The sequence below is a fragment of the Phyllobates terribilis genome, unplaced genomic scaffold, assembly GCF_046119375.1.
Source record: "Phyllobates terribilis strain yellow unplaced genomic scaffold, ASM4611937v1 Scaffold_1__5_contigs__length_1240528914, whole genome shotgun sequence".
NCBI classification, from domain to species: Eukaryota; Metazoa; Chordata; class Amphibia; order Anura; family Dendrobatidae; genus Phyllobates; species Phyllobates terribilis.
In genome coordinates this window covers 482564071-482587866 of record NW_027362761.1, presented here as the reverse complement: position 1 = coordinate 482587866, position 23796 = coordinate 482564071, and the positions used below count along the sequence as shown (strand labels likewise).

The following is a 23796-nucleotide window of genomic DNA, read 5'->3' as shown; positions in this document are numbered from 1 at the left end:
GGTCAAGAGGGAAGCTAAACACAGGTCAGATAGCTCAGGGAGTCTAACAGTGCGGAGTATTATCAGGCAGAAAGATAAGGACTGGAAGGAATCTTGTTATAGAGATCATCTCCCTTATCAGACCCCCCCCCCTCCATCTCCATGCAGGATAAAGAATGCTGTGTACTATTGAGTTCTTGTGAAGAAAAAGCCTGTTGTTGTGTATGCCTTAAACTGGGCTGTACTGTGCTACTGGATAAACTGTGTAATACTGTGCTGCAAAGGAGACTGTACTGTTATTACTGGAGCCTGTTGCTCAAAGAGACACTTAAATTGCACTGGCCATGCCTCATTAAATGTTACTGTTCTACTGTTTCTGAGGACTCTTGTCAGATGTGTCTGGTCAGCAATTGAATCTATCCTGTGCCTAAGAGAAGCTGCAGCCTATGGTCGCCCTGAGTAACGGTTCCCCCAGGATTCCAAAGAATTCATGTAACTAGTCTCGCCCCTATCTGAACTTAGGTGGCGTGCGTGTAACAATGACCTACATGAGCAGACTATCCAAACTGAACACTCTGCCTCTGATATTTAGCATTTTGGTCAGTATTTTGCATCACAATTTCTAATACAAAATTAGGAGTGAAAAAGCATCAAGGAAAGATTTTTACCCTCCACCCCCAGCTCTGGCTTATAAATTCAGATGCAAAATTCTGACGGGCAAAAACGGTATTTATGAGAGAATGTATCTGGAAGAAAAACAGAAAAAGAAGGTTAAAAACTTCACTAGTTTATTTTTTTTTTACATATTGTACATTTATACATGGTTACAGATTTCCAAATAAAGTCTAATTGAGTCTCAAAATTACAGAAATTTGAGGAAAACTGAAGAGAAAAAAAATAAAATATACAAATAAAAGATACAAATGTATTTTTCAAGCAGGTTTCACAGATCGAACGAAGATTTAGAAACAAACTGAGGAGTCAATGTCATAAATAAATGGAGCAAAGAACCTGGTCAGAAAGCATATACACCACACAAGTATGCCACACTATAAAGCCCTCCATAAAAAAATATATATTCTATATCCACGGCATCCAGCAGTCTGACCCCCACTAGTGAGAAGGTGAGATGATTTTTCTATTACATGAGAGGGCTAATTCCCACAACTAGATTTCACATCCACATTTTGTACTTTATTAAAAAAAAAAAAAGCAAACATAAAATGCATATAATTAGGTCAATCCCAAAGAGCATAGCTTAAAGTCTTACCGTTATTTTAATTTATTGCACAAATCAATAGTACTTGTGAAAATAAGAAAACTTGTAATATGTCTTCTTAGAGAAACCAGCTTCTTTCTCCTCCTGGACTGATCATTCCTTCCCAAAATTCCCAATTCATGAATAAAATCTGTCTTCATTGAACAAATGAATACAGATTTTCCCATTATTGAGATCGGAGATGACAGGTGATGCTCAAAGTTCTATGGAGAACTGTAAGGCTATGTGCACACGTTGCGTTTTTTTTTTTCTGCTCTGATTTGTTAACAAAACCTGAAGCAAGCCTGATGCCAGCAAAGTGGACGAGAAACCAGAAGTGTTATGCACACGTTGAGCATTTTTGACTTGCAGATTTGGTGCAGAAAATAATCTGCAGCATCTCAATTCTCTAGACAAAAAAGCAACGTTTTTGAGGCAGCGTTTTCCTGCCAAGAGATGCCGAAATTTCTGCACACAAAATACTCAACGTGTGCACATACCCTTACTATTGTTTCAGGAGAAGCTGCAGCAGAATGTCTGTCGGCCTCTAGCTCCTCCCTCTACATAGAATATCAAAAGCACCAACTGTCATCTATAACTCAGTAATAAGAAAATCTTTCTTCACTAAACATAGAAATTACTCATGAACGGAGAGTGAAAGATCAGATCTGGAGAAAGAAGATACATTACAAAAGCTGCTTATTTTCATGAGTACTATTGATTTATGAACGTAAATCGACGGTTACTTTTTAAGGGTAAACGTAACTTTCCTTCCACCACCATATTGTTTTTCATTTCCAAATTCTAAGAGGATAAATTTTTTAAAATACAGAGCGCTCCAACTCGCCTGCACAGACTAAAGCCGCATTCACACATCCGTTGTACATGTCCATGTTTTGTTCATTTTCTTATACGGACCCATAGAGTTTCATTGAGCCATACATGCAATCTACCAGCTACAATTTTTCAAAAAGGATTAGAAAACAAATCCACACAAAATGTATATAAAGAGGATGACACCAGAGAAAAACGGTCAAATATGAATGGATGTAAAAATGGAGACTGATGTGTGAATATCGCATTATATTTATGGGAAATGACTGCGATATAAAAAAAAAAAAAAAAAAATTGACTAAAGGCCGAATTCATGACAACAAAAACATTCCTACAACCCTACGGCTCTAGGAACGCTGTAGTGATGACGTCACGTACATAATTCATGTGATTGCTGCTGCTGGCCTGATAGGAGTCATACATGGAAGTATAACCGCCGGTCAGTGGTCGGCGGCAATGTCAACAATGACACCATAGGAGTGCCAGCAGTGATGGTGCAGTGTGGGATTGAGCGGGTCATTTTTGTTTTTTTCAGATGTCCATTTTTATTATTTTTTTAATACAAGAAAAAAAAAACGGATCTTTGAATTAAATCTTTACAGGGAATTTGGAGCTTTGTATACAGGCATGCCCGAACATGCAGGAATATTACCATATCAGAACTGATTATGCTGTGGGTAAAATTGTATATGGAAAAACAGTGGCATTCCTGCAACAGAATGAGCAAGTTCCAGATAAAAAAAAATGAAGCATGATTTTTTTTTTTAAAATTGCAGCTATATTTGCAAAATCCCATCCACATGTATTATACCAATATATGTGCTGCGAATCATCCACATCTGGACTTAAAGGGGCTGTCCGATCATCTTCAGCATCACAACCCTTCCCCACTTCTCAGCATGCTGAAAAACTAGCACTCCTGATTGAATGATCATTTGGACCAGCAGTTTTGGATAACATTGGCCTGAACTGTGCGGCATCAGAAGAGCCCGGATCAGGAGCCAACAATGTGCTCCAGTGTCAGAGTAGCATTTACAAGTTCTCTAGTAAAGAGCTTGAAAGCGCTGTACGTGTTCGGCTACCGCTGCTAGAGAAAAGTAGTGTCCGGTAACCTCAGCAAAAAACTGTAAACAATAATAAAAAAAAAAACAACTAAACACTATGTATCTGAAGATTGGTGCACAATTTTAATAAAAAGAAAATATAAAAGTTGATTGCTTTCACAATCACTTTCCAATTAAACTCATCTTTTCAGATGGGAATAAATCTAAGAAAACACAATTTCCACCCACTATAAAAATATATCATCAGTACAGAACCTTGAACCTAGATCAGATTAAAAAATGCTCATGTGATATTTAAGTAAAGAAGACCCTCGTTCCCCGATGATATGCTACACACACTACATTAGGAGCCGCTGCTCCAACAAAGCAGAGCAATTTTCCTTCAAGTGCACTTTGTACAGGCTCAAGTAGAACAGCCGAGAGCTTTATCATGAAGTGAATCCTCACGTCACACTCTCATGTCATTCCCGGATTACGAAACATGGTAATAAATTAATACAAGCTAATTTAGTCTTTGAGGACTCAGTAAAATGCTGCTGATGGCACTGAGCAATCTACGCATGCACTGGAGCCATTTTCCTGAAGACTTCCAAGAGCTAAATCTGCACAAGTGCTGCCTGTGGCTAGGAGGGTAAATTAGAAGAAAATAGCCACCCAGACACAGCAGAGGGGACCAGACAAAGATGAAGACCCTACCCACAGGCCCGCCCTGATAGAAAATCTACAAAATGGATTTCTTCACCTGAGGTATCATTTTAATCAGTATGACAGCGCCAATATGGCCATGTGTGTACTTTACTTAGTAATATGCTGCTGACAGGTTCTCTTTGAAGAGCTTTTCCCAGGAATGAAGCTGTGTTTGGCCATCTCAGTGATTCTTATGGACAAAGAAGAAAGTAGCAGACGTGCCACCAACATGATAATAGATTTCAACTGCCTCGTTTTAGTGATTGATGGGGGTCCTAGTGATCAATTATTTATCAACTATCCTGTGGAAAGGTGATAAGTGCCATTCTTTGAAAACCATTTAAAAAGGGCACGAGCATCAGCAGAGAGCATGGAGCATCGATCGTGTCAGGAGCAGATTGTAGGAGCTAGCGATTAGAAGCCAGGGTCTTCTCCACCTCCAGCAGATCCATCGAACAGAAGAGATCGTCTTCTTCAGTCACCAGAAGATCCTGAGCTCACTATGGGCATAACGACTCGATCTAAAATGGCCGCCCAGCATAGCATGACTCACTTCAGGGACTCCCTCTGAAACGGAAGCACCTGCCAGAACTCCTATTCTCGCTATATCCCCACGTGCCAAGGAATTGTTTGGAAAGGAATACTTACGCGGTCTACTGGTGAACGAACCCCTGTGGTATCTAAATGACATTTAGAGTTGTGCCTATATTGCACAACCTGTACAGGCGAGTGTGATAAATAAGTGTTCATCTTTTCAGAACCTATACACACTTAGATGGCGCTTTCTGTGCCCCCCCCCCACATCACTTCATCTTTTCCAGAATCTCTGAAATTATTTTGCTAAATATGGCACCTTAATACCTGTTGAAACATTTCGCTCAATGCGTCATGAAGAGCAGCAGATTGTAGATACATTACATGGAAAACAATTTGCTCATTTTATTCTCATTTTATGTAAGATTTAGGTTTCTGCTTCAGTATAAGCCCCATCCATTTTCTTAAAGGACAATTTCAATTTCAGAAAAAATAAATAAATCTGCTTATTCCCAATATAATGAAGCAATCTACAATTCCTCCTAGTTTTGACATCTCTGCTTCCAGTCTTATATGAAATTTTATTGTTAAAGAGCTATTCCCATCTCCAAGATCCTATCCCAGGGGTATCTTCGCTATCCATGGTTATGACCACTGATATAGTGACAGCTAGCTAGTAGCTAGTGGTCGTAACCATGGATACCTTAGGTCCTGCAATGCCTGCACATGAGGAAAGAGGCATGGCGAATCAGAAAAACTATACTACATTTCTAATTGGAGGCATTTGCTAATATTATTGTTATTACACCTACTACATATTGGGATAGGATCTTGGTGATGAGAATACCCCTTTAACTTCCAGGAGACAAATCTGTCCTGCTCATGTGATACTGCAATCAGCAGAACAGTTATCGGAGCTCTCTTACATCGAGCCGTGAATCTGTATGTGCATCACATGACCAGGGCAGAATTCTACCTATTGGAAAAGAAAGCGTTAATAATAGAAACTGAGCTGCTGTTCCTGCAGTGGCCACTAAACAGCATGGGGTCCCGCTCCATAAATGGTTAACAGCTGGTTTGTGAATGTGCCGGGTATCAGATCACTACCGATCTGATATTGATAATCTATTCAAAAGATCGGGCTTAAATATACTGATAATGGAAGACCCCTTTAAATGACAGCTTTGAAGATCTCTGCGTGCAATGTCTGATCACTGGGACCTCTACCAATCACCAGAACAGAGGTCATAAGCATGTTTTTCAGTGAAAGAGAATCTGTCACCAGGTTTTTGCTACCTAATTTGAAAATAGCATAAAGTAGGGGCAGAGACCCTGATTCCAGCGATGAGTTACTTACTATGCTGCTTGCTGTCATATTTTATAAAATCCCTATTTGATCACCCATGACAGCACCACGAGAGAGGGGATCCACCTACCAAGGACAGGAAACCTAGAAGCTAAAAGGGCAGCACCTCTCTCCTGCCTCAGTTTGGTTCCCTGTCTTTGATGGGGAAACCTGTGCAGGCTTACCTGCGTTGAAGATAGAAGATTTTCCGGCCCCAGGCCTGGCCGGCTGGTTCTGGCAGGGATGCCTTCTCTGCCTCGGCCTGCACAGGGTCCCTGGAAGCGCCATGGTGGGCTCAAGGGGGCCTGCTCCGTGTGCGGTGGCGAAGTGAGCGGAGTTCCCTGCCTAGTGATGTGCCGCTCTGGCATGGCTCGGACGGCAGGCGCTGCATGTGCCTGCAGGTTCGGAAATCTCCCCACAGTACGCTGGAGCGGAAGTACTGGATGACACGGCCGGGGGCGCGGCCTTTGACGTCATCAGGAAGCGCCGGAGTCGCGACTGGTTACGTGCCCGTAGGGCTGACACACCAGGGCTGCACTATGGATCTCTGCGGGGAGGCATTCCCCGCCACAGAAGGGAGGGGGAATCTTGGAATGGAGGCGAAAGCCACACAGGGGGTCATGTGACCCGGAAATCAGGATTACCGGAGCAGTGGTCAGTGTAGAAACAGCTGTCGCCACTGCTACGGTGCTTCCCAGCTCATCAGTGTCTTACATGATGGAGAAAGATTGCGAGCAGCAGCAGCATCAGATACTGCATGGGGAGCCCCAAAAGCAGGTGGTTTGGCGTCGCCCTCATGGTAGTGGAGGGAGCAGCCGTACCACAGAGAAGCGTGGGTCTACAAGAAGCTCTAGTAGGAGGAATGATTCTGCAGCCTCTAGGGAGGACCCCCCTGCTGAGAAAGGTCCTTCACCAAACCCGGTACCGTTCCATTGAGCAAGGGGTAAGTAATCTTTGTGAAAGTTCTCTTGGTAATGGAGTTCTTTTTTTCGTGTTAATTCTTTCAGGGGAAGAAGTGTGTTTCCAAATCCAAACAAGGAATGTGCCTTGCGTAGAACCCTTTTGCCATACTCTTACCCTAAAAAGCTCTGTCAATCATGCATTGATCAGACAGTAGCAGAGGAAACCTTTAACTTCTCTTCAGGATTGAGGTCCCTTATTAAAGATGAGATAGGCAAAGCCCTCTCTAGGAAATAGAAGCAGAAGGGGGGGCGGGATGCGGCGATCTCTCCTGTGTCCAAGAACTCCTCTGTATCTGTTCGTGCGGATAGCTCAGATGATCTCTCCCCGTTAGCATCGTCTTTAGATAGTGACTCTGGTCGACATTGTTTTCCCCGGAAGGAGGTTGATGCACTGCTCAAGGGTATTGTTATACCATGGGTATTGTGGACACTAGGGTGGAGAAGTCTGTTCAGGATTAAATGTTCCAGGGACTAGATCCAAAAAAAGAGATGTTTCCCTTTAAATAAGATCCAGCGGTTAATACAAAAAGAATGAAAGAGACCAGAAAGGAAAGGTTCCCTTCCACCTTCATTTATAAGGAAGTACCCCTTTGAAGATTTGCCTTCTTCTTCTTGGAACAAGGCCCCTAAACTGGACTTCGTTATAACGAAGGCTTCCAGAAGATCCTCTCTGCCCTTCGATGACATGGGGGCACTGAGAGACCCGCTTGATAGGAGGGCAGATGCCTCTCTCAAAGGTACCTGGGAAACCTCGGTGGAAGCCTTAAAACCAGCAGTGGCAGCAACTTGCACATCCAGATCCCTGATGATCTGGTTAGAACATTTGGAGTCTCAATTGAAGCATAGGGTGTCAAGGAAGGAAATCCTGTCCATCATTCCTCTAATACAGGGCGCAGCAGCCTTCCTGGCCGATGCATTAGCAGACTCTGAGATTGGTGGCAAAGTCGGCCGCCCTGTCTAATGCTGTTCGTCGAGCCTTATTGCTGAAGTGTTGGCTGGGAGACATCCAAGCCAGAACAAGGCTATGTTCCATCCTTTGTAAAGGAGAGCATCTCTTTGGTCTGGCTATGGATGAAATACTCAAGAAGGCGGGGGGAGGCAAAGAAAGGGTTCCCTTCGGTATGAATGCCTACCTATAGGCGGTCATTCCGGAAAAGGAAGTTTGTCCACAAAAGACAGGCAAAAGATCAGGATAAGTATGTAGACTGCAGAACAAAAAAGGTAGAGGACTGTTGTTCGGATCCTTTTCACAGGGGGCCCGAAAATCAGGACAATGATGCCTAGCCCAGGTAGGGGGAAGGCTTTCCTCCTTTTTTCCAGCCTGGGAACGTATTTCAGCTAGTAGCTGGATCCTCAACCTGGTTAAATCAGGTCTGAGATTGGAATTTCGATCAATCCCTCGGGGAAGATCTATGGTGACCCCCTCTCATTCCTACCCGAAACAGCAGCTAGCTTTGCAGTCGGAAGTCCGGGACTTGATCCAGAAATTCGTCCTGCTAGAAGTCCCAGAGGCAGAAGGAACAAAGGGGTTTTACTCCCCTCTCTTTTTGGTACCTAAACCGGATGGCTCCTTCAGAGCCATTATTAATCTGAAGTCCTTGAATAGGTATCTAAATTTTAACGTTTAAGATGGAATCTATGAATCCAGCAATAAAGTAACTCTTTCCTGATAGTTACATGGCGGTCTTGGATCTTAAAGATGTGTACTACCACGTACCCATTCATGCGGATTATCAAAAATACCTCAGGGTGGCGGTAAATTTGGAGGGTGTGATTAGGCATTTTCAATACATGTCCCTTCCCTTTTGGACTAGCTATAGCACCTAGAGTGTTCACTAAGGTAGTGTCTGAAGCTATGGCCTATCTCCGAGAAAGAGATGTTCTTATCATCCCTTATCTGGATGATTCCCTGATAGTAGGGAACTCCTTCCACCAATGTAAAGAACACTTGGAAGAAGTAATGTCCACCTTGAGGAACCTAGGTTGGTTATTAAATCTACAGAAATCCAGACCAGTGCCCATGAAAGCCCAGAACTTTTTTGCAGTCACACTTGATTCCAAAATGTAAGAATCTCGCCTCCCAGGCTCAAAAATTATAAAGATTCAACTCCAGGTGAAGGAAGCTATAGGAGCCCCCTCTATGTCTTTCAGAAGGGCAATGTCCTTATTGGGTACTTTACCATCATGCTTCCCAGCAGTTTTATGGGCACAGTTCCATTCTAGGGCTCTGCAATGGGATGTACTGTATAATGAATCAATCCTCAAGGAGTAGCTAGAGGGTAGAATGACATTATCCCCTCGCTCGACAATTCCTTCGGTGGTGGATGGAAAGTCAGAACCTGTCCAGGAGAGTCCCCTGGGTGTTAAATCAGACATATGTAATAACGACAGATGCGAGTCCCACGGGATGGGGGGCACATCTAGGTGGAGAAGTAATCCAGGGAGTTTGGACAAGGGATGAGAATTTGTTCTCTAATGTTAAGGAATTATTGGCAGTGGAACGAGCGGTAAGCGGGTTCCTTGCATCCTTACAGGGCCAAAACGTCACGGTTCTGTCGGACAACTGCGTATCCGTTGCGTACATAAACCACCAAGGGGGAACCAGGTCAAAAACTCTGATGAAGGTTTTAGATTGTTTGTTGCAAAAGGCAGAAAGTCATCTCCTCTCCCTTGCTGACTTACACATAAAGGGAAAGGAAAATACCAAGGCAGACTTCTTGAGCCGCAATACATTAAGAGAAGGAGAATGGATGTTAAAACAAGAGGTCTTTTCTCAGATAGTTCAGAAATGAGGTCTTCCAGTGGTGGATCTGTTCGCCAAAAGGCAGAACCGGAGGGTGAAAGTTTTCTGTTCCAGATTCAGTCTGGCTTATGCCTTTCCTCCCGTGTCTCTACTTCCGGTAGTCATTAGAAAGATCGGGGCAGACAAAGCGCGGGTCGTGCTGGTAGCCCCCTTCTGGCCCAAGAGGCCTTGGTTCTCTTGCCTGAGGTAGATGTCAGTTTTAGACCTGTGGATTCTACCAGAGATTCCGGATCTCCTCTCACAAGGGCCAATAATCCATCCTCAAGCACCCGATCTACACCTGACAGCGTGGAACTTGAGAGGGCATTGTTAAAAAGAAGAGGTTTTCATCGAACCTCAGACACCTTTTTACATAGCAGAAAAGTAATCACTGCACGTATATATGTGAGAACCTAGAAGAAGTTTCTGGCCTTTTAAGGAGCCAAAGTTGAGGATGGGGCACGTATAGGTAAAATCTTAGAGTTCCTACAGAAAGGCCTTGAATTGGGGTTATCCATCAGCACCCTAAAGGTTCAGGTGTCAGCACTCGGGGCTTTGTTTAGCTGCCATTTGGCAGGAAATTACTGGGTCTCGCGGTTAATTAAGGCATACTTTAGATCTAGACCTATTGTTAAAGCTAATCTGATGCCATGGGACTTGAACTTGGTCTTGACAGCATTGTTCAACCCGCCATTTAAACCCTTAGATTCAGCAACCCTTAAAATCATTTCCCCTAAAACAGCCCTTCTGCTTGCGTTAACTTCAGCCAGAAGAGTTTGTGACATCCAATCCCTGTCTACGGACAATAGTAGATGACAGAGTGATCTTTAAACCGGACCCGGCCTATCTCCCTAAGGTAGCAACCCGCTTTCATAGGACTCAGGAGGTAGTTTTGCCCTCCTTCTGTTCCAATCCAAAAAATCCAAAAGGAGGAAAAGTTACACACGTTAGAAGTTAGGATATGCATAATCAAGTATCTTTCGGTCACTAAAGATTGCAGGAAAGATAGGTCCCTTTTTGTGTGTCACCAGAGTGTTAGGAAAGGGTGTATGGCCTCGAAACCCACTACTGCTAGATGGATAAGGGATGCCATCGCTGTCGCCTAATCATCAAGCGATGAGGAAATGCCGGAAGGTCAGAGCCAATTCCACTCGGGCTGTGGCGACCTCCTGGGCGGAGAAGACGGATGTCTCCATAGATGAGATATGTAAGGCCGCTACCTGGTCCTCTCCCTCTACTTTTTACAGGCACTATAGACTAGATATGGGTGTCTCTATTGATTTCACCCTTGTGAGAAGGGTGCTCCAGGCTCTGGTCCCTCCCCAGAATATTCAATCTGTGCAATTCTCTCGTGGTGCTATCATGGGTGATCGAATAAAGTCTTAGTTACTTACCGGTAATGGGACTTTTCGGAACCCACGAGAGCACCCTTATATTCCCTCCCTTCACGTTTGTGGGAGCACCCCCCCTTTTTTAGTCTATTATAGTCTCACATTCAGGGGTGTCATGTGGTGTATGTTAAAGTTGTTGTTTTTATGTTGTTATAACCTTGGCAGTCCTCTCATGCTCTGTAAACCAACTGAGGCAGGAGAGAGGTGCCACCCTTTTAGCCTGTATATTTCCTGTCCTCGGTGGGCAGATCCACCGTCGTGGTGCTGTCATGGGTTGCCGAAAAATCCAGTTACCGGTAAGTAATTAAGACTTTTAATCAACAGGAAATCATCGCTAGAGGACTAATAAGCCTGCTGCCATGTAGTCTAACCACACCCTCATCACAGATTGGCAGCTTTCTGCCTATGCAGAGTGTACACAGAAAGCTGCCAATCGGTGTGGACAGGGTTATATAGAGCTCAGCATTCAGAGAACTGATAGATCTGTATCAGATAAAAAAAGTTTTTATTCAAAATTACACCCAGTAAAGTAAGTGACATATCGCTGGAATCAGGGTCTCTGCCCCACATCATGCTGGGGTAGCAAAAACTTGGTGACAGATTTCAGCTGGCTCAGCATATGTCCGGCCACTCCAGTATCTATGCGGCTGACAGACGTGAGCGCTGTACTCTGCTGTACTACAGACAAATAAAGTGGCAGGGCGGATCGGCAATGACAGCTCCATTAGGCGCATAAATGCAAATTGGATCCTGATAAGTTTGCCAACAAGGGGTACAGCCTGAAGAGGGGCGCCCCAACAATACATGTATGGTGCTAAAGAAATGCATTGCACAGCAACATGTAGCGGCCTACAGCCCAAAATGAGCCAATAAATTAACTTTAAATAAATAAATAGAGGTATTTGATAAGATGTGACTGTACACAACAGATATACATACATACAAACATAAAAAGGCATTGTAGAATGAATAATACACGCATCATATGTAATCCCAGTAACATACATAGGACATCCAGCGCACTGTGCTTGACAATGTATGAAGCCAATAACGGTCAGATGGCGTCAATCATCAACCTCCATGAAAATATCGCTAAAGAAATATTCAGACACCGGAGCAGCTTCTTCTTCAGTAGCCAGGTCATGAGATTTGGATGGACTTTGTAGTTCTGTATTTTGATTGTCAGAAATCTGGAACATGAACAAAGACACAAGATTTAGTCTGGAGCCCAATGCAAAATCTGTAATGGACAATATACTACAATCGGCAACAAATTCCCTCCCCACCAGCTGTCCTGTGGCATTTATAATCTTCTCTTTCCCCATCTGCCACGCATCTTTTATCACTAACCTCCTCCTTCGGCCTTTCACAGCTTGCTAATTCTCCTACACATGAGGACGGGAACACATTGGACCTGATCTTCTCCCGGCTTTGCTCAGTACATGACTTTACTAACTCTCCCCTTCCACTCTCTGACCATAATCTTCTTTCATTCTCTGTCAAGAACTGTGACTCTACTCAAGACACTCCCACCGTCCACACTTATAGAAATTTACGCGCCATTAACACCCAGAAATTTATAAAAAGGTTGCACTCATCATTGGCCTCAATCTCCTCCCTCTCATGTCCCGACTCTGCATTGAAGCATTATAACAAAATAATGCTATGCGCCCTGGATGAAACCGCACCTCCTACACAAAGAAAAATTCAGCATAGACGGCGACAACCCTGGCACACGCCTCAAACACGTCTTCTCCAGAGGTACTCCAGGTGCGCTGAAAGGCTGTGGAGAAAATCTAATCTGCCCGAAGATTTCCTCCATTATAAATTTATGCTGAAAACATATAACTCTGCCCTTCACCTCTCCAAACAAACCTACTTTAACAACCTCATCATCTCACTGTCCAATAATCCTAAACGACTCTTTGACACGTTTCATTCTCTCCTCAATCAAACAGCACAGGCCCCAACCACCGACCTCAGCGCTGACGATCTGGCCAATTATTTCAAAGAAAAAATTGACCATATCCGACAGGAAATTTTCTCCCAATCCCCAAATGTTATGCATGCTCTCCCCCGCCACATTGTATCCTGCTCACTTTCTGACTTCGAACCAGTCACAGAAGATGAAGTGATCAGGCTCCTTGCATCTTCTCGCCCTACCACCTGCACCAGTGACCCTATTCCCTCACATCTCCTTCAGTCCCTTGCTCCAGCTGTCACCACTCACCTAACTAAAATTTTCAACCTTTCCCTCTCATCTGGTATCTTTCCCTCTTCTTTTAAACACGCCAGCATACAACCATTACTTAAAAAAACATCCCTTGACCAGAACTGCACGGCCAACTATAGACCTGTTTCCAATCTTCCCTTTATCTCTAAACTCCTGGAACGCCTGGTCCACTCCCGTCTCATCCGCTATCTCTCAGACAACTCTCTTCTTGACCCTTTACAATCTGGTTTCAGCTCTTTACATTCTACTGAAACTGCCCTCACTAAAGTCTCTAATGATCTACTAACAGCTAAATCTAATGGTCACTACTCCCTGCTGATTCTCCTGGATCTCTCCGCAGCATTCAACACTGTGGATCACCAGCTCCTCCTCACTATGCTCCGCACTATTGGCCTCAAGGACATTGTTCTCTCCTGGTTCTCCTCCTATCTCTCTGATCGCTCCTTCTGTGTCTTTCACCGGCTCCTCCTCCTCTCTCCTTCCCCTTACTGTCGGGGATCCTCAAGGATCAGTCCTAGGCCCCTTTCTTTTCTCCTTATACACCGCTCCCATTGGACAAACAATCAGCAGATTCGGCTTTCAGTACCATCTCTATGCTGATGACACCCAATTATACACCTCTGCTCCGGACATCACCCCTGCATTATTACAAAAGACCAGTGATTGTCTTTCTGCTGTGTCTAACATTATGTCCTCCCTCTGTCTAAAACTGAATCTGTCAAAAACTGAACTACTCCTATTTCCTCCCTCCACTAACCTACCTGTGCCCGATATTGCCATTTCCGTTTGTGGCTCAACCATTACTCCCCAGCAACAAGCCCGCTGTCTTGGGGTCATTTTTGATTCAGATCTTTCCTTCACTCCTCACATCAAATCACTCGCTCGTTCAGGTCATCTACACCTCAAAAACATCTCAAGAATCAGGACTTTTCTCACCTTTGACTCGGCAAAAACTCACTGTAGCTCTTATTCATTCTTGTCTTGACTATTGCAACGCTCTACTAATCGGGCTCCCTCTTACTAAACTCTCCCCTCTCCAATCCGTCCTTAAAGCAGCAGCCAGGATCATATTCCTCGCCAACCACTACACCGATGCCTCTTCCCTGTGCCAGTCATTGCATTGGTTGCCCATCCAATATAGAGTTCAATTTAAACTTATCACGCTTACCCACAAAGCGCTCCATGCTTCAGTACCCCCCTACATCCCCTCTCTTGTCTCAGTCTACCACCCTACACGTGCCCTCAGTTCTGCAAATGACTTAAAACTAAAATCCTCCATAATCCGAACTTCCCACTCCCGTCTCCAAGATTTCTCGCGTGCTGCGCCAATTCTTTGGAATGCACTACCCAGGACAGTTCGATTAATTCCCAATACCGACAGTTTTCAAGCGAACCCTAAAAACACATTTCTTTAGACTGGCGTATCGCCTAAACACACTGTCCGTCCCAGTTTTCCCCCATATTAAAATCTTCTTCAACTTCAGGTTCATACCAACCATGCACTTAATAGCCTCTGTCAGGACTGTACACATACTGGCTGGCGACCAGTCCATGTATTATCTATCCTATTTAGTATTATTATTTATCCTATTTAGTATATCAAGGTTGCATTATACAATATTTGTACTTTTTACCTTTTGTGTCTCCCCCATTTCCTCATAGACTGTAAGCTTGCGAGCAGGGCCCTCACTCCTTTCGATATGAGATATGCTTATTCTGTATTGTTTGTATATGTCCCCCCTAAAAATTGTAAAGTGCTGCGGAATATGTTGGCGCTATAAAAATAAAAACTATTATTATTATTATTATTAATAATAAACTATTATTCTCCTGGTGCTAAAGGGTCTTTGATGCAACTACTACCTTTGCATACCTATGCTCCTTTACTGATTTAAAGAGGTTATTCGGGACTTCAACATTGATGGCCTATTCAATATGTGATTGGTGAGGGTGCGACACTCGACAACCCCTTCAATCAGCTGTTCCAAGTTTTGGCCGGAACTGCTCAGTTACAGAGCTACACAGCACAGCTACATCGACTGTATAGCGACCATGGCGGGGTACTGCACATCCGTCCCCGATTCAAAATCAATAGGAGGTAGATGTGCAGTGCCCGGCCACTATGCCATCGACAGCTTTGCAGCAATTCCGGCTGCCACCTACACCGGGATAAGCTGATCGGTGGGGGTGCGACACCCCGTACTCCTGCCAATCAGACACTGATGACCTATCCTAAAGATAGGCCATCAATGGTAAAGTCCCGGACAATCTCTTTAATAGTAGCTCTATTCCTACAGGAAAATTCTGTTTTTTGCCCAGTTTTATATTCATGTTCCTGGGGAATCATATTATAGCGGAGGCTGCTGCTAAAAAGCACATTATTTTTTGGCACCTTTCTACTGCTCCTCTGTATAATGCAAAATAGCTCTCCACCAGAAGGAAGAACACTTCCTCCAGTGTCACCTATAGGTCACTATCCTGTAAATCGATGTCGGAGCTTTGCAACATGACTGGTTATCAGCCAAACCAGAGCCCCCCCATCTGTGGACAGCACTGCTTCAGGGTCCTCATCAGCATCTGGTGGGGTTTTGGTCGGCTTTATCAGATGCTCTGGGTACTGCCCCTCAGGAGATACAGTACCTCCAGACAAGTCCAGTTTCTGGATTATAGGGCAGATAGAAAATGTTTATAAATCTTATAAATTGTAGAGATCTTTCAGGAAGCCATCCCAAAATAAAATGTTAAAATGGTGAGACAAGTACAGCATATCGATGGGGCATGCCATAAATGTTGACAGATGCAAGTCCCACATCTATATCAAAAACAGGGTCTTGGCGTGCGCTGTCATTTTCAGAGCACCTATAGAATATAATATCTGCGAGCAGCACATATGCGGCCTCCTCTCCATTCCCAAAAGCGTGGGCAGGATGCCCTGTCCTTAACATAAATGCAGGTCCTACTGAGACCTGCACTATTCTGGCATTAATGCCATAGTCCACTGATGTGCCCTAAATATCCCAGGTGGGATCAACCCTTTTCTACTCTAATTGTTATAGGTATTCCTTTGGCATATCCACGAGTTTCTGAGCCTTTTCTTAAATTGCAATACACTTCTTTAAAGTGCTGGATGTAAGCATGGCCACTTCTCCAATGATGTATACAAGGAAGGTGGTGGCTGGAAATTGTCAACCAGAAGTCACCCTGTGCTGCTCCACGGCTATAAGCCACAATCAAACCCTATGAGTAGTGTGATCTGGCAGTCCTATTACTCTATAACCCAGACCTGAGCCCTGCCGATCTTTCCACCTTAAACATCATCAGGACTAGCCATGTCATTTCTCAATGTTCTAGGAAAGCAGAGAGAAGTAGTAAGGAAAAGTGGGGTCTGCCGGTAGTCCCGTTACTTGGCAAGAACATTAGGAGAAATCAAAGGAAGAGAGAAGGCGCGCACCACTGCGAATACAGGCGAGCTGTGAACAAGAACGTAGTCAGAAAAAAACAGATTGTGCAACTAAAAGAGGATCCAATCCAGATTTGATTCCCAATTGATAAAAGAACTGCAGCAAGTGCTACAACCATGATGCCCGTTCTTCGTGAGAACGTCCCCCAGTACATGAAAGCGCTGACACTCACTTGAGATATGGAGGTTAGGGCTTGCTCAGTACTTGTACTCTGCATTTCTGCAGCGGATGATGAAGGCACTTCATTGTCATTAGCATTTTCTAGGGTCAAGTTCGGACTTTCTTTCTGTCGACCACAAACTGTAGGGGAAATCTTTCTTTTTGTTTTTGGTAGATTTTTCTTCTTTCGATTTTCTTTTGTTTTCTTTGACTGTTTTTCTTTGCAAACCAAAGATAAAAATCCCAAAGGTTTTCTACCAGGTCTGAAAAAAACAAGAAAAAAATTCTGAATGCCAGGTAAAATATGGACTGGCTCATGGAAGCAATGGTGGCTACATCTAGGGAAATAAACAATCACATTGGTTGCAAGGCCCAGACCACCCTCCCAGGCTTCGTGCCGTAAGTGAGTAGGAACCTCTTCCTGCCTGTGCGCCACCTGCACCGCCACACAGTGCGCCACCTGCACCGCCACACAGTGCGCCACCTGCACCGCCACACAGTGCGCCACCTGCACCGCCACACAGTGCACATATATTCTGTGAGATCAGAAAGCCTTATCACTGCAGTATCTAATATACTATGAAGAAAGGAGAACAAGGCAATATGTGCTCACGCTGGAGACATCCCAGCATATGGCTGTAGACCTACTCTATATTACACCGGATTGGCGGGTGCCATACGCACCTTTTCAATGTGGGTTTAGAAGTCGTTACTGGATTTACATATGTTAAAGGCAAATTTCTGTCTAATGGATCAGTAACTGACATTCCAGGCATCTCCACAGGAACAACACTGGTGGTCCTAGCTATTGCCCAGTTAGAGGGTCCTTCAGCAGCGGCACCGATTGGAGAAACTCCAGCTGATTCTTCAGGCATGGGCTGCGTATCCAGAACCTCAGGTGCAACTTTTCCATCATCCCCTTCCACAGCTGAAAAATATACATGTAAGTGATATCAGGAGCAGACAAAATGATTGAATTTACTGACAAACATCAGATCAGTAAAATAAGATGAGCTAAAAACTAACTGGGGAATAAAAAATACAGATTTTGGTAAGACCTTACCTGTAAAATCCTTTTCAGCGAAGGAAGGAAGGGAGACACAGTCATTACTAGTGGGTAGGCGGAGCCCCACAGGATAGTTCACCTCAGAGATTTATAAAAAGTGACGACCGGCCCCTCCAGCTTAGGCTCCTCCTACTTCCATGTTCCTCAGTCCGTACACAAGCTAAGGAAGAGCAGACAACACCAGCGGAACAACACAACCCCTTCCGAAAATTCAGAAATGCGAGAGAACAGGTTATGCATATAACAGAAAGAACACACAGTCCCAGGCACTACTCACTGGACCTGACAACTGCAATGAGCTGGCAATGCTGGAACAGAGCCCTAGCGCGCCGACCCCAGTCCCGATGACCGCCATCAGAGAGGAGTCCTGCCGCATCTGGAAAACAATAATACACTTCTGCCATGGGAGGGTGCTGTGTCTCCCTTCCTTCCTTCGCTGAAAAGGATTTTACAGGTAAGGTCTTACCAAAATCCGTCTTTCAGCAGCAGAAGGGAAGGAAGGGAGACACAGATCCATTACTAGTGGGACGTCCCAAAGCAGTCCAGAACTCAAGGGTGGGAAACAGTGGCAGAATCGCCAACACCCCAACAACACAGTCAAGCGCGCAACAAGCGCCAAAACTAGATAAAGAGATAACCTAAACCACCGCCGCCTGCAGGACCCTGCGTCCCAAGGCCGCATCGGCGGAAGCACTCACGTCCACTTTATAAAATTTAGTAAAAGTGTGGACGGAACGCCATGTAGCCGCCCGGCAGAGCTGCGCTACCGAGGCCCCCTGACTAACAGCCCACGACGAACCAACCGCTCTCGTGGAATGAGCTCGAACCTTAACCAGACAAGGCTCGCCCTTGAGCCGGTACGCCTCCAGGATAGCCGAACGTATCCACCGAGCTATAGTGTCCTTGGAAGCCAGCTGACCACGCCTACGACCAGCACGAAAAGAGAGTCCGACTTCCGAAACCCTTGCGTGATGGTAAGATAGAACTTCAAAGCCCGCACCAAATCCAAAGAGTGCAAGGCCCGCTCCTTTGGATTCCTTGGTTTCGGACAGAGAGAGGGCAACACGATGTCCTGATTGACATGGAAACGCGACACCACTTTGGGCAGAAAATCGCAATGGGTACGAAGCACCACGCGATCCGAGTGGAACTCCAGAAAAGGGGGCGAGCAAGACAGTGCCGCCAACTCAGAAACCCTTCTCAAAGAGGTGGCCACCTTCCAAGAAAGCAAGTAAAGGTAGCTGAATCCATAGGCTCAAACGGCCCGTGCTGAAGAGCCTCCAAGACTAGATTGAGCCGCCAAGGAGCCATAAACGCCCTCCGGGGCGGGAACTGGCATGCAATCCCGCGAAAAAACGAACGCACATCCCTGCGCGAGGCAATAGCTTTCCGAAAAAGCACGGATAGTGCAGATACCTGACCCCGCAAGGTACCAACCGCCAGACCCTTGGCCAAACCACATTGCAGAAAAGCCAAGAAGTTGGGAATGGGAAAAACCCTCGGGTTCCTTGACGATCCAAAACACCATGAATAGAAGGCCTTCCAAGTTCTGTGATAAATCCTGGTCGTAGCCGGACCTCTGGCCGCCCGCAAGGTGGCGATGACTTCGGCCGAAAACCCACGACGGGTCAAGATCTCGGTCTCAAGAACCACGCCGTCAAACGAAGCAACTTCAGGTCCGGATGGCGAATGGGCCCTTGGGTTAGCAGGTCCGGGCGAAGAGGCAGTGGAAACGGAGGCGCCGCCAGAAGAGACACCAGCGTTGAATACCACGCCCTCCGCGGCCAATCCGGCCCCACCAAAATCGTCGGAATACGCTCTAGTTTGATCCGCCGGATCACCAGTGAAAGTAAGGATACTGGCGGAAACACGTAGATCAGCTCGAACTGGTCCCACGGGGCCACTAGAGCATCTACCGCCACAGCTTCCGGGTCCCTGTATCTGGACATGAACGTCGGAATCCTGGCGTTCAGCCTGGATGCCATCAAGTCCACTTGGGGAGTCCCCCAACGGGAGCACAGCAGTGCAAAAACTTCCGGATGAAGACCCCATTCCCCGGGATCCACCTGCTCGCGACTGAGGAAGTCCGCCGTGATATTCAGCACTCCTGGGATGTGAATCGCGGATATGGCTGGAACCCTGGATTCGGCCCAAACCAGGATCCGAGAGACCTCCATCATGAGTCTGGAACTCCTCGTCCCGCCCTGATGGTTGATATATGTGACCGCTGTCGCATTGTCCGTCTGAATCCGGACCGGCAGACCGCTCAAAGGGACCGTCCAATGTCGGAGGCAGAGAAATATCGCTCTCAACTCCAAGATGTTGATCGGCAGAGACTACTCCTCTGACGACCAGACCCCCTGAACCCAGAGATCGTTCCAACCCCCCCCCCAGCCAGTCAGGTTGGCATCGGTGGTAATGACCGACCACCGTGGGAGGAGGAAGGATTTCCCCAGGGATAAAGTCTCCGGACGTAACCACCATCCAAGAGACTCTAGCACCTTGCGGGAGATACCGACACAGCGAAGGCGGCGATCGGTCCCAACGGGTCAGAATAAGATCTTGAAGACCCCGGGAATGAAATTGTGCAAACGGTACCACTTCCATTGCCGCCACCATCAGACCCAGAAGGCGCATACACCTCCGAAGAGACATAGTCATTGCTGACCTCATAGCCTGGACATGGTGACGAAGGTTCGCTTGTTTGTCCGGAGGCAGGGACACCACTGCCCGTACCGTGTCGAAATGCATCCCCAAGAACAGGATTGACTGCGACGGCTCCAATGACGACTTCTTCCAATTGACCAGCCACCCGAAGTCCTCCAGGTGCTGAAGGGAGAGATCGCGAGCTGTCACCGCCTCCTCCGCTGTGGGTGACACAATTAACAGGTCGTCCAGGTAGGGGAGAATCGTAACTCCTTGCTTTCGAAGGAGCGCCATGAGTGGCGCCAGAATCTTTGTAAAAACCCTGGGCGCCGAGGCCAACCCGAACGGTAGGGCCACAAACTGGTAATGGGCCTGACCTATGGCGAACCGCAGGAAGTGCTGGTGAGCCCTGCCGATAGGGACATGCAAATAGGCATCGCGGATGTCGATCGACACCAAAAAATCGTGCTGCGACAGGGCCGCCACGACGGAGCGAAGAGACTCCATACGGAATTTCCGGCTCCGGACATGCAAATTCAATTCTTTGAGGTCCAGAATGGGGCGAAACTTGTCCTCCTTTTTGGGAACCACAAAAAGGTTGGAGTAAAACCCCCTTCCCTGGTCCTCCGGCGGAACCGGAATCACCACACCCTGCTGCAGAAGAGAGTCGACCTCCCGCAGCTAGCCTGGGCTCGGACGGGATGCGCGACTGACGAAACCTGTCCAGGGGTCGAGAATGAAACTATGAAATAACCTTCCGACATAACCCGCGTCACCCAGGCGTCCGATACATGTGACGCCCAAATCGACCCGAATTGTAGCAGACGACCTCCCACCCGAGAGCCCTCGAGAGGGTTCCTGGCGTCAGGTCCGCCTTAGCGGGCTTTTTGTCAACCTACCGCTTGTCCTGACGGAAACGTTGTTTCCAGGGAGTACGGGATTTCTGGGAGGTCTTTTTTCCGGAAGACGAGGGACGATCCGATCTCCAAGAAGGCTGACCGAACCGACCCCTGGGCCGAAAGGACCGACGACCACTACCGGCACTTGACTTGCCGGACGTAGAAACCGCTGCCTTTCGCTGTGGCAAAGCCGTATCTTTGGCCTTGGCCTTAGCAATCAGCTCCGTGAGGTCCGAACCAAACAGCTGACCGCCCTTGTACACCAGACTCAGCAAACCTTGTTTGGATACTGCGTCTCCAGTCCACTGTTTAAGCCACAGAGCTCTCCTGACTGTGACGGCCGAGGATTGAGCCCTGGACATCACCGAAGTAGTATCCAGCACTGCGTCCCTGCCATATCGGGCCGCCTCTTCCAAGAACTGGAAGAGCCTTTCCACTTCAGACAGCGGAGTTCCATCTTGCCATGCCGTCCGCAGCTGATCCAACCACCGCAGCGAAGCCTCACCAGCCCACATGGCCCCCAAGGCCGCTCGGAATCCGTGACCCGCAGCCTCGTAGATGGACTTTGCCGCTAACTCCGTCCTTCTGTCCAGCGGGTCCTGAAGACTCGCCTTCCCTTTAACAGGAAGCAAAGAGGATTTGCTCAGCTGAGACAATGGCACATCCACTTCAGGAGAGGGGACCCAATTAGTGATCGTTTCCGTGGAACAGGGATACAGGGCATCAAAAAACCGCAACCCTTGGAAACGTTTATCCGGACACAGGCGTTCTTTCTCCACCGCCTTGTTAAGTTCCTCATGCATCGGCAGCGTCGAGCGAGCCCGACGCGACTCCTGATACAGCCGGGCCGATTTGCCAGGGCGCCCCGTCACCTCTTCAGACAGTTGTAACGCTTCCCGCATAGCTTCAACAAAAGCGTCCACGCGGCCCGAAAGCGAAGCAGAGCGACCCCGCCGATTCTCTTCATCAGAATCGGAGATCTCACCAGAAGAATCTGTTGGCGATTCTGAAGCCTCCGACGCACTGCGCGGAGGAGACGGCGCCGCCACAGGCCTGTGACGCTTCTTGCTTCTAGACGTCGGTTGGGACTTAGCAGAGACCCAATGACCCAGGAGGTCAGACAGACTGTCAATGGAGCGAGTGAGCGCCTCCACCTTAACATCACTGAGACCCCCAACTAGCGTCGAACCTGACGCCGTTGAAGACCCCGGCGTATCAGATACGCGTGACCGATCCTGAAGCGGACCGGGAGAGAGGTCTGCGCCCCCTGGTCCCTGATCCGACATGCCCCCACACAGTTGCGAGCGTCGCGGATAAGGCGGTAATAACCTTACAATGGGTACAGTAACCAAGGATGTGTGAATTCCACTACCACAGCCTGTTCTTGCACAAAAAAATCACCCGGCACTGAAGGGTTAAAGCTCCTCCTTAGAAGGAGAAAAGCTACCCCAGCAGCCTGCAGAGCAAAAGTTAACCTAACAGACTAGAGAGAAGCACCCTCTGATCCCAGAAGGGTGCACCTCCAGAGGGTTAAGAGCCTGATCCCGTTCAGAAGGGGTTAATGCTACTGATCCGCACTACCCTTTTTGTGAGGTGTGCGTCAGAGCCATCTCAGCAGGGAAGTAGCAGCGCCGTATACAGCACACCCTGTCAGCCTAGGACATAAGGAAAGTGCTCTGCGCTGTAATACCCAAGAAGGAACTTTCTGCCTAAAAGGCAGGAGAGACTCACCAGCTGGTGTAGCGACTGCTCTTCTCGGTGTGATGAGAGCGGGGAGCAGGGAGTAGGAGACGCTGCACGAGGATGGACGCTGGCTGGAAGAAGAAGGGGCTGGGACATCTCCAGCGCGCGCTTTCCCGGCACTTCCTGTCACGAGCTAAGAAGACCGACAGCAGAGAAACGCTAAGCCACGCCCCCCGCCGAGCTACGAACGGAGCGCGCGAATCCTCCATCCCTGCTCCCCTGCCAGCCGAGGATCAAACGCTGCATGCAGAGGAGAAATCCCTGCAAGCCAGAAAAAAACAGCAGTCCCCACAAAACACATATACAGTGACTGCCGCAGCAGCCGCTGAAAGCACTGAATAAGAGCACTTACCCAGCTGAGCGCCACAGGGACCCCCAGGGATGTGTGGCGCCGTGGGGGGGAGCAAGGGCTCAGGGACCCCACACGAGCGGTGTGCGTCTCCGCCAGGGAGCGCCCTGTATCCCCCGGGGCCATCAGGGTTCTGCGGGGACCTCCTTAGGGGGTACGCAGATCTGCCAGGGGAGGGTCAGGGGTCCCAGCAGTGCTGAGACCCCCTGAGACCTCTAGACCACGGGGGGTCCAGGTCTCCGGAATAAAAATAAGAAAATCTTCTGAGGAGCTGCGAAGGCAGCGACTATCCTCTGCGACCTCAAATTTCAGACTGAGGAACATGGGAGTAGGAGGAGCCTAAGCTGGAGGGGCCGGTCGTCACTTTTTATAAATCTGAGGTGAACTATCCTGTGGGGCTCCGC

General features: G+C 47.2%; 1 protein-coding gene across 1 annotated transcript in view; it reads right to left on the bottom strand.

The window, feature by feature from the left end:
• Positions 1–746: 746 nt before the first annotated feature.
• Positions 747–23796, bottom strand: part of BDP1 (BDP1 general transcription factor IIIB subunit) — a 100644-nt gene continuing 77594 nt past the window's right edge. Inside the window, exons 42-44 of the mRNA XM_073679580.1 lie at positions 17374–17617; positions 16703–16952; positions 747–12026 (exon numbers count right to left, since the gene is read on the bottom strand). Coding sequence (XP_073535681.1) covers positions 11901–12026; positions 16703–16952; positions 17374–17617 — 620 coding nt within the window. The 3' untranslated portion in view covers positions 747–11900. The remainder of the gene's footprint in view (positions 12027–16702; positions 16953–17373; positions 17618–23796) is intronic.